At 40.3% G+C, this 12335-nt stretch overlaps 1 protein-coding gene across 1 annotated transcript in view; it reads left to right on the top strand.

Annotated features, from left to right (window-relative positions):
- The first annotated feature begins 279 nt into the window (after nt 1–279).
- LOC115221337 (methyl-CpG-binding domain protein 4) overlaps nt 280–12335 on the top strand; it is a 33979-nt gene continuing 21923 nt past the window's right edge. Inside the window, exon 1 of the mRNA XM_029791509.2 lies at nt 280–446. Coding sequence (XP_029647369.1) covers nt 400–446 — 47 coding nt within the window. The 5' untranslated portion in view covers nt 280–399. The remainder of the gene's footprint in view (nt 447–12335) is intronic.

Below are 12335 nucleotides of genomic sequence, written 5' to 3'. Positions count from 1 at the left end.
AGAGAGAGGGTGTGAATAAAGTGAAAGAGTAAGATAGATAGAAGCAAGAGCAGGGAAGGGAATTAGATAGAGATTAAGATATAGAGAGAGAGGGTGTGAGTAAAGTGAAAGAGTAAGATAGATAGAAGCAAGAGCAGGGGAGGGAATTAGATAGAGATTAAGATATGGAGAGAGAGGGTGTGAGTAAAGTGAAAGAGTAAGATAGATAGAAGCAAGAGCAAGAGAGGGAATTAGATAGAGATTAAGATATAGAGAGAGAGGGTGTGAGTAAAGTGAAAGAGTAAGATAGATAGAGGCAAGAGCAGGGGAGGGAATTAGATAGAGATTAAGATATGGAGAGAGAGTGTGAGTAAAGTGAAAGAGTAAGAGTGCGAGGGAGTGAGTTGACGGAACTGCAAGATGGCGCCGTCGAGTAAATCCGTGAAAGACGAAGAAACTGAAGTTTGGTGAGGAAAAAGTTTTTCTTAATTCATTTCAAGAATATCAGAGATAATTACCCTCATTAACCCAACCACCGTTGTGTCTATAATTGTTGTTTATCTCTGTTATACATCACTCACTTTTTCTATAACTTTCCATTTATATACACACATACTTTTATGTAATATACATACATATATATACACACATATATTTCTGTATGTATGTATGTATATATACGCAAGATATATTATTTACTTCCTGTTTCTACACACAATGTACTTTAAGTAAATCTTACCGTACTTTATGCTTACGTGTATAATATATATATATATATATATACACATCTATGTATACACACAATGATGTGTATGTATGTACTTTTATGGGTGTATTCAGTTTTATGAATGGTATGTGTATATGTATGTATGTATAGATTGTGTGTGTGTGTGTGTGTGTATACATATATATATATATATGTATATAATCGCTTTAACTTACATAATAGAAAGACGTGTGTATATGCGTAAGAATGTTGACAGCCTGCCTTTATATATATATATATATATATATACATATATATATACACACACACGCATATGTCTATATGTGCATCGTTATGTGTATATTAGAGATATTTCCTAAAGCATTTGATGTGCTCCGAAGATGATTTTTTGACATTCATGCCACTCCCATGTAGCTTCTTCCTGTCACGGAATTGAAACCTGATCGCCGAGATCACCAACGGAGAGGATTTCTGTGTAAAAGAATGATACAAATATAAACGAACGAGAATGTGTGGTATTCATGCTTTTCCACGTAGCATAAAAAAACTATTTATATCGTTGATGAAACTTGAATTTCGTGGAGACGAATTGGGTGTGTGGTTAAGCAATCGGTCTATGGATGTTTAGTTCGCCAGTTCAAATCCGTTGCAAGCACTTGCCTGTTTGACTTAACTGGGTGAGAGGAATTGGTATCAGATATTCTGGTAATGGGGTCGATGTGGTCCACTGAACCCTTGCCCCACAATCGCTGCAGCCTGAAACCTGTAAACTATCTGTTTTAGTATATGTGTGTGTGTGTGTATACATATATTTATAACTGTGTACGTGTATATATAATACTGCGTGCGGGTGTGTGTACACATAGCCCCCAGCTGCGTACCTTTTTTTTCTCTCCATGTGATAAGGGACTTCGAAGGATGGCTATTACAAAACTCTTCTACGTACATGCAGCATAGAGAGAAAGAGAGACAGACACAGAAATGCGCACACACACACATCCACACAGAAATCTGGGGCACTTGTTCGTCTCTCTCCTCCATTTTGGAGTTCAACAACCGCTGTAAACATTACAACGTGAATTCTGGCACATCCTCCTGCGTCAACGTGACAAGAAGTCCAACTGGTGCATTCAGAGGACCTTTGACCCCAATTCAAGGGACTTCCCCGACCCTAAAGCCCTAAAGGGGTCCGCCGAAAAAAAACACAACAACCGTTAATCCTTTAACCGTAATGCGGGACGTTGAACTCTGAGACCTACCTTCGCCACTCTACCCCTTTACTGTTCTAAATGGGAGTGGCAGGGAAGGAGGGCTGATCTATAGATTATATAATGATTTGTTATTGGTTTTCTGTACTGAAATAAAGGGATCCATTATTGGTACACGCCTAGTGGAATCTCACCGTGTGCAGGGAATGTTTTTGTTTCGAATGAAATGTAAATCCGTAGAACAATAGACTTTATTTATCTTCCACTTCATAAAGTACACACACGTTTATGTACTTTGTTGAGCACCATTCTCACAGTTCGATATTAGCGTATATATATATATATATATATATAATTAATCAAGAGTAGAGATTGATATTTATCAATTAAAACCAGTGGTCTAGCATATTAAAAAAGAATCCGAAGATTAAAATATTTATATATACCAATTAAGGACTGAACACGAAAAGTGGACAGTCAACATGCTAGATATAGACGTCAAATCGCCATTCTCCACAAAAGATTATGTTCTCAAATCAATTGGTATATATATATATATATATATATATATATATATATATATATAGGCATACCTACATAAGTGTGCCCCAACTGAATTTGTTTCCTCGTAAAATGAACTTTTTCTACATACGCCGCGCTTCAGATGATGTAGATTTTGGTTATATCGGAATTTAATTTGGAAAAAGAAAAAAAAAAAAAGGTTGCTGGGTGCGCTCACATAAATATCTACAAAGCGAAATGTCAAATTTTTGAGAGAAAAAAAACATTGTGATATGTGTATCCGTATTTATGTGTGTGCGTTCACGGATTTCTTTTTTCCACATGAAATCCTGATACAATCGTAACCTAAACACTTTGAAAATTATGAGGAAGGAGGTGAGAAGTGGCACAATTGTGGATGTGTGCCTATATATTATGATGAATAATCAAAAACAAGGGAAAAGACAACCAAAGGAACAAGTTTTCACTAAGTTATTTGTGTATATATATATGTGTGTGTGTAGATATTTGTCATACTGTGTATGTGCACACACATGATTTTCAGTTGAGCTGTATTTTGGGCAAGTTCTTTCTGTTATAGCCCCAGGCTGACCAATGTCTGTCTGTGAGTAAATTTAGTAAAACCAATACTTTATATTTCGTTTTTGGATTTGGTTTGCAAGATTCTTTATGTGAGTTCGTGTGTTGAAGCATATTCTGTTGTGTCTGGGGAGAGTCATTTTAAACGTACCACCAATAGTTTTAAATACAATTTCACTGGAAGTCTAAAATGTAGAATATTTGGTTATCTTTATCGTTCATCTCGTTTCAGTCATTAGACTGCGGCCATGCTGGGGCACCACCTTGAAGGGTTTAGTCTAACAAATCCACCCCTGTACATCATTTTTCTAAGCCTAGTACATCTTCTAGCAGTCTCTTTGCTGAACCACAAAGTTACAGGGACGTCAACGAACCAACACTGGTTTTCAAGCAGTATACGACGGACTCCTTTCAGTTTGCACCTACCAAATCTACTCACAAGGTGGCACTTTCGCAGTGTTGGGCTGTAGGAGAATATGTCCAAGATACCATGCAGTGGGACTGAACTGGGAACCATTCGGTTGGAAAGCAAGCTTACGTAATATAAACGAAATAAGTCTCCGCTGCCAGTCGATCCGTCTTTTTATGTCCATCGTGAGGTTGCACAACACGACAGCGTTTATGACTGTCTCTTGTATCTCGAATGCAGTGAGATAAATCTCAAAACTTATGTGTGTTACGGAGATGTACTTGCATAGCAAGTGACCTGATCTGAGATCGTGTGCTGGAACGAAAACAATTGCAGCGTGGAAGGTGTTTGTAAGCCATTTAAGAAACACACAAATTAAATTTAATTTGTCAAAATATTTTCGTCGCTTTGAAGTGAATCTAAGTTTTTGTGTGTTTCTTAAATGGCTTATAAACACCTTCCACGCTAGGACAATCAAGGGATCTTTTCTAAAAGATCCCAATCAAGCAATACTAATGTATGGTGTAATATATACAAGTAGACTACCATTAAGCCAAGGATCCCCCTCCACCCGTAAGAAGTTTAACCCCACAGGAAATCTATTGTGTGTACCTAATAGGGTTGGTACTTAGTAACTGTAAAATGTTAGCCTGGCTTACACATTCTCTCTTTCTCTGTCCCCCCACTTTTCCCTCACATGTCTACATCCCAACTTAATCTCCCCCCCCCGTTTCCCTCCCCAATCACCAGCCAGAAACCTGAGTGCATCCCCTATCTCTCTCTATTCACTGACCCTTAACAAAAGAGGTCAGTACTAAGCATTCCCTTATCCATCAGAGAGGTCATGATTGTTGAAACCTGACCACTCCTTAGTTGGACTGTGAATCTTGTTTTTGTTGTTAATTTCAGCTCTGCCTTGGCCAGATGTTTCCATCTGGGACCATCCCACCTCTAGTTTTGAGCCTAATGCTTCATTGTGTACTGTAATCCTTTTTTTTTTTTCAGCAGGGTTGTATTTAAACTGAGGATCACATGACTGCTGTTTCTAGCAAATCAAGCAGTCATATACTCACCCCCTCTCCCTGTCTCTCTTTATGTGGAGGTGTTAGAGGAGAGAAGCCTGGCTGAAATCCCTACATGGTAGTTTGACTGGCTAGAAATAGCTGCCAGATCCCCTCCAGATCATAACCTTTGTATTTTAAAACTGGACACACAAGTGGGGTTACTGTCATGTTCAGTGATTCTCATCGAGGGTCTATATGGCCCCAGAAGGGCCATATGAGGTTTTGGGGGGTTCACGTAACAAAATAATAAATTGGGGATCCACATTAGGGCCCCTGAAAAGATTTTGCTTTAGATTGTATGTATTGCAAGAAACAGCCAGGTTTCTTTCTCTGACATTTTTCATAGTTCAATTGCATGGTACCTAGAGCAATTGTTGTCTTCTACAGACCTGAACTGATCAAGGTTTTGTGAGTGAATTCTGTAGATGGAGACTGTGTGGAAACCTTTTGTATTTCTGTGTGTGTTTCTTAGTTGTTGTCCTCCCTCCCCCACTCTTTGACAACCATTGTTGTTTTGTTTATGCCCCTGCAACTTAGCAGTTTAGCAAAAGAGACCAACAGAATGAATCCCTGTCTTTGACTAGATCCCACAGTCTCAAGGCTGAAACAAACGACCAATAAAAGATGGACAGAGAAAAACCTTATTTTGTCATCTCATTAATAGAGAAAAAGAGAGAGAGAGAGAGTGGCAATGGAAACTCTGATTAATATTTAGGGGTGGAGGGGTGGCACGTTGGCTGAATGGTTAGGACGCCAGGCAAAATGCTTAGCAGTATTTTGTCTGTCTTCATCTTCTGAGATCAAATGCTGCCAAGGTCGACTTTGCCTTTTGGCCTTTCGGAGTCAATTAAATAAGTACTATTTGAGTCGGTGGGGGGTTAATCGACTCCCCCCACTCTGAAATTGCTGGCCTTGTGCTAAGATTTGAAACCATTATTTGGTGGGCAGGTACTGATATCTGTTAGTTGAAGAACCTCCTGGATGGTCAGGGCACCTGTGATCGTAGGTCTGTGGAATCGGTGCCGACTTTGGTTTAAGCAACAACATTGATGAGTCAAACGTATCTGATGTCTCTGCAACTCCTTTTTGAATGTTCAACCATGTGACCAATTTATCTTTTGCTATGAGTCACCCTTTAACTAGGAAGTCATGAAGAGTGAAACATTTTTAATTCTCAGGACACAAGGGTGGGGTATTGGTAAGGGTGTCTGGGATAAAGCTTACACAGAGAAAGAATTGCAGTTCTGCTTCCCAACACATGTGGTATCAGGTTCAGTGCCACCGTGTGGCACCTCTTGGGTTAATGATTTCTACTATAACTCTAGGCTAACCAAAGTTTTGTGAGTGGATTTGGTAGATCGAAATTGGAAGAAACCTGTCGTGTATGTGTGTGTTCCCTTATTTTGGCATTTTGATGTTTGATAAGAGGAGGGCTGAGGACTTGATGGGGATGCTGGGGTTGGTGGAATTGGTAGAATGGCTGGTAAGGGTGAATGGAGTGTGGTGGTATGGACATGTGTTGAGGAGGGGTGAGGCTCATGTTCTGAAGAGGGTGCTAGAGTTTGAGGTAAAATGGACAGCGAAAGCGAGGTAGACCAAGGAAAACATGGAGGGGACAGGTGGCAGAGGAGATTGGGAGGGTTGGATTGAGAAGGGGGGATGCTATGGCATTGAGGTAGATCCGGCCACTCTTGTTAATGGGGACAAAACCTGGATTTAAAAAATACTGGATGATGATGATGATGGTTGTAGCTGAGCATCATTCTCAGGCAAGCAATATTGTTTGTCTCCAGTCCTCTGTGAAAACATGTTTGGCCTCAGGGGGGGGGAGATATTACGTTGCTTGGAAACAGGTGAGGCTTGGTGACTGGAAGAGTATCCAGTTATAGAAAATCTACCTCAAAAAAATCTGGTCTCACTCCTGCAAGCATGGAGATATATATATATATATATATATCATCATCATCATATAGCGGCATCCGCTTTCCATGCTATCATGGGTTGGATGGTTCAACTGGGGTCTGTGAAGCCAGAAGGCTGCACCAGGCCCAGTCTGATCTGGCAGTGTTTCTATGGCTGGATGCCCTTCCTAACGCCAACCACTCCATGAGTGTAGTGGGTGCTTTTTACGTGCCACCGGCACAGGTGCTAGACGGGGCTGGCAAACGGCCACGGACGGATGGTGCTTTTTACGTGCCACCGGCATGGGGGCCAGATATATATATGTACGAGTTCATTCATCTTTCCCTTCCTCTTCATGAGTGTTCATTGACTGCAAACAACAAACTCTCTCTCTCCTGATGGTGTCAATTTCTTAAAGTCCACTGTAAAAGCCTGTAGGGGTGTCTTCACATATTGTGTGTGATTTGTCTAGGAAAACAAAAACAAAAACAACTACAGAAAAAGAAAAAAGGCTCATTCAGTCAGTGTTGTTTCTTTCCAGTTCTCCATATAATTCTATCTGGGTCGTTAAATCTTTGATATATTATTACATTGCTTGGAAAAAGATGTAGGTTGCTGTCAGCCCAGGTATCCAACCATAGACAACTCTGCTCCAACGTCTCCTCTGATCCATGAAAAGTTTGGAAAGGAGACTTTAGAATGATGATGGTGGCTGTTCACCATATTCCTCTTTCACTTCCTGTCCACTGTCATTCTGGTCCAAACCAGTTTCCTGTCTCACTTCATCACCTTAACATGTTCTTCAGTGTCATTCCTCCATCTCCTCCCCCTCCTCCTTTCTCAGTTCTTTTTGTGGAATCCATTCCATTGTTCTTCTCATCCATTTACCATTCTCTTATCCTATTCTCCTATCGAAACTGACATGACCACCTCCACTTCGTTTTTGCTATTTCTTCAAATAAATCCGTCCAACCAAAGGAGAAAATAAAAAAGGTTACACTGAATAATGTAGTCCTAGATAAACTGTTCCCTATCTGGAATTCCCCAAAGGGAATACTGGGTGGAGACCATGAGCTATGTTCAAAATTTTAAATGAGGTGCCCTATAAAATGGATAATTAATTACTCTGTCACATAGATAATTATTATTCCATTACACACATGCCTAATTATTGGGTTATTTCTAATTTTTAATTGTGAGATGTAACTGGGCAAACGAGTTTGTCAGTTAATGTAATCAGTTTTTTGAGAAGACAAAACTTTCAAAAACTGGGGTCTGTGGGAAAATTCATTTCAGTAGAAAAACGGGGCGGTGGAATGGTTAGGGACCCAGTGCCTTAGATGTATTGTGTTTGAATAAAAAAAAAAAAAGTTGGGATTGCCATGGCTGGAAACTGAGGCTAAACAATAACAAGGTATTATTGTTGATCATAGATTTGCCTTATTAGGTCCGACTCTGGGTTAAATAGCAACAGACAAAATAAGGTGGTTGATTACAAGTCTGCTTTACCAAGTCTTACCCAGGGTTAAACAGCAACCACAATAAATACAATATCTGTGTTGGTTTCATTACATCCCTTATAACTTAGCAGTCCAGTAAAGGAGTTCCTGATTAAAAAAAAAAAAAAAGAAGTATACTCTATGGTCAGTCTGTTTGGCCAACACCCTGAAAGGGAATTGCCCCAGCAAGGCCACAGTCTAAAAGGCATTAGAATAGTAATTTGTGAGAAGGCAATTTCATTTTCTGATGATTTGTGTGTGTGTGGAATTAGTCATATGACTAATACAATAGTAGTAGCAGTGGTGGTGGTAGTGGTGGTGGTGGTGGTGACGGTTGCAACAACAACAGCAACATTAAGTTGCCAATATCAGCTGAAGTGAGATGATGTCATTCTGAGACTTTTAGTCTCTCTGCTGTAGTTTCTGTGTGTGTGTGTGTGCATCATTATATATCTGTGTTTATCTTTGTGTACATGCGTGTATGTCATTGTATGTGTTGGTGAATGTATATGTGTGTGTGTGTGTGCATGTATCTGTGTGTATGCGCTTGTTGTACATGTCATTTTATGTATGTGTCCTTTTGTACTTGTCATTGTGTATTATGTGTGTGTGTGTGTGATTGCATGTATACATGTTAGTGCTATATAATATATATATATATATATATATATCATTGAATAACCGTGTATGTGTCTGCATGTGTGTAGCTATTTTGTCTTGTAATTATTGTGTCCTTTCACTACAACGGCAACAACAACAATTATATTAGAAAGGAAGGCATTTTCACTTCTCCCTCCCTCCCTCCCACCCTCTTCTTCATCATCATTGACAATCTGCATCAATATACATAGGTGCAGGCATGGCTGCGTAGTAAGGAGTTTGTTTCCCAACCACTTCGTTTTGGGTTCAGTCCCACTGCGTGGCACCTTGGGTAAGTGTTTTCTGCTATAGCCTCAGGTCAACCAAAGCCTTGTGAGTGGATTTGGTAGATGGAAACTGAAAGAAGCCTGTCGTAATATATATATGTGTGTGTGGAGGCGCAATGGCCCAGTGGTTAGGGCAGCGGACTCATAGTTGTAGGATCGCAGTTTCGATTCCCAAACCGGGCATTGTGAGTGTTTATTGAGCGAAAACACCTAAAGCCCCACGAGGCTCCGGCAGGGGGTGGTGGTGATCCCTGATGTACTCTTTCGCCGCTACTTTCTCCCACTCTTTCTTCTGTTGGCCTGCTTGCTTAGCTAAAACAATGCAAAGCGCATTGTGACCAGCGATGTGTAGCAACATCTGATAGCCTGGTCGGTCACGTGATCACATGATATATATATATATATATATAGTGTGTGTGTTCTCCACCTGCACTTGTCAACTGGTGTTGGTGTGTTTACATTCCTGTCACTTAGCAGCTTGGTAAAAGTACCAGGCTTTTAAAAAAACATAAGTCCTGTGGTCAATCCATTCAACTAAGAATTTTTCAAGGCAGTGCTCCAGCATGGCAGCAATCTAATGACTGAAACAAGTAAAAAGATAAAAGTTTTATAAAAAAAAAGTATTGCTGTTTAGCCCTGGGTCAGCCCCAACTGAGCCAGCCTGGTTGATGCTCAATTGCTGTCAGCACCCTTATTAGCGATGACACAATTTCCTCATTAAGCATCAGAATGAAATTCCTTTCATTGTTTCCTTGTTTTTCTTTTGTGAGTCACAAATGAATGCTTCTTTGTTTTGGTATTCTTTGATTGAAATGAGAATTTTGAATCTTTAATAGTTTCTGCGTGTATGCATGTGTTAGTCACTGTTTATGGGTATCCATACTTGATTTCTTTCATTTCATACTATGGGCATCTTTGAGTTACTTCCCTTAGTGGAATTATGTTTTATTTAGTTGTACCTTCTTTAGCCAGAACCAAGGCATGCAAACACTATTATATGGACACGTCATGCTGCGCCGTCAATTATACTACTACCAGGATATAGCTACTTATATAAATGTTCTTTATGTGTGTTTATATATAATATATATCCATCCTAGAAATGACTCTCTGTACTAAGTGTGTGTGTTATACATTCTGGCATATATTGTCTTTTATTTTTACATCCGTTTTCTCTGCTGCCACGGTACAAGGTGCATGATTCAACATAAATCCGTTTCCTGCTCCACTGTCTCAGTTTCAAAATTATCTCCCCTTTCTAGCCCCCAACTACTTTACAAAAAGTACTGGCTGCTCGGTGCTAATACTTGTGAGGTTAGGTCGTCTAAAGAGGTTCCTTAACTGAAGGACGGAATAGAAGGTTGAGTGGTTGCTTTTATGTGAGAATCTGAGAGTTTAAAGTATAATGGGGAAAAGGGGAACAGGTTTGTTGCCTTGGGGGAGTTTCATGGTTACTTTGCATTTAATGTGGGTGGAGTGGTGCCGGTAAGAAAGGTAAATATGGTGGAGATGTGGTCCTAGAACAGTGGTTCCCAATCTGGCGTCCATGGACCCCTGGGGGTCCACAAAGGTGGTACTGGGGGTCCATGAACTAAACTCAAAATTTCATGTGTATACATAAGCATATTAAAAGGGGTCCATGGGAAAACTCATTTAAATAAAAGGGGTGGGAACTACTGTTGGGAACCACTGACCTAGAATATATCCTCTGGATGGTATGTCCAAGAGAGAGCTTGGAGACGGGGTAGGAAGGGAGGAGAGTAAGGGATGGAGGTGAGCAGGGGTTGGAGGTGAGCAGGGGTTGGAGGTGAGCAGGGGTTGGAGGTGAGCAGGTGTATATTGGGGATAAATGTTATGAAGGTGGTGCCCCAGCATGACCACAGCCTGATGACCGAAACAAGTAAAAGATACACACACACACACACACACACACACATATATATATATATCGTCTTATTGTATCGTCTTCTTGAGTTATACGTTCTTGTCCATGTTGTATTTTTCTACATACCTTAATATATATATATATATATATATATATATATATTAGAAAAAAACACCTTTTATTAATTCAAAATGAACAAATTAAATTACACCATCTAGAAAATTACATATAATAGAAATATAAAAAATAAAATAACAATAATATACTGATGATTAAATAAATTGCAAAATAATAATAAAAACGTACATTGTACATGTATGTATATATATATATAGTTTAATGTCTGTGTTCCCTGCTGGCATCATGGGTTGGATGGTTTGACTGGATCTGATGGGTCCAATGACTGTGTCCTGCTCCGACATATAATTCGATGCGGTTTCTACAGCTTGATACCCTTTCTGACATCAACCACTTAACAGAGGGTACTGGGTGCTTTTGCATGCCATTGACAGTAGTAAGGTTGCCCTGTGGCTTACAAGACTACAGACCTGAGGGTTGGGTGTCGGCCATATGCTTGGAGACGAGGGGTTAAATTATGAGACAATAGAGCAGAGCAGAGCAGATGGCTGTAGTAAGAGGAGTTATTTACATTTAGAAGAGGGGGAGGTGAGAAGGATTGGGTGAGACTGGAAACGGCTGGAGGTGACGAGGTGTCTGGGTGGCCCCTGAAGGTACAGATTGAGTAGAAATAAATGGGAAATGAGGAATTAGGGGTATGGATGGGTTTGGGCTTGAGAGAATATATAGGGCAAGCAAGAGTTGGGTAAGTGGGATAGGGAATGAGTGGTAGGCAACAACTGTAAAGATGGGTGGGGTTAAAGGGTGGAAAAGGGGTGGAACTGACCAGTGATGCATAAGTCGGTGCAGGTAGAGGGATGTGAAAGAGACAGTTGCAGGATCAGAATGAGGACCTAGTTGACAGGAGGAGGACATGAGAGAGAGGAGCGGGGTGTGACATGTGGTTGGGGAGGCTACAGATGGTGGGGTGGGGGAGAAGGGGGCAGGTGTAGTGTATGAGGAAAGATAATTGGTGGTTCAATGCAAAGAGAGGGGGAGAAAATATTAATGGAGGTAGAATGGCTAATAGATGAGATGGTTCCAGGGTTGCTAGAAAGAAATGGACATCTCACCCACCCACCCACCCTGCCCTCCATCCTCTCTCTCTCATTGCAGCTGTCTCTTGGTACCGTTTTTTTCATAGCCATGTCCTTTAGCCACACACACACATATATATAAAACCATCAATAATTCATTAATAGCTAGAATTAAGCTAATTATCACTTGTAATTCATTTTTTTTTTCTTTTTTTGTCCAATCCATTTGTAGTCTGGAAAAAGCTGACATTAAGACATAGTTGCCAACAAGTGATGTGGGTGGTGGTGGTCGTGGTATTGGTGGTAATGATGTTGAGGTGATGGTGTTGGAAATCAATTCTTACAGTTCCAATTGCCTGCGATGTCACACCATAGAATATCTCATGTTTATTTCAGAATATTAATGTTGGTTGATTTTTCCATAGGCGCAGGAGTGGCTGTGTGGTAAGTAGCTTGTTTACCAACCACATGGTTCCGGGTC

Source organism: Octopus sinensis, linkage group LG18, assembly GCF_006345805.1.
Source record: "Octopus sinensis linkage group LG18, ASM634580v1, whole genome shotgun sequence".
Lineage (NCBI taxonomy): Eukaryota > Metazoa > Mollusca > Cephalopoda > Octopoda > Octopodidae > Octopus > Octopus sinensis.
The sequence above is the reverse complement of the archived record's forward strand: the minus strand, read 5'-3'. Positions and strand labels throughout refer to the sequence as shown.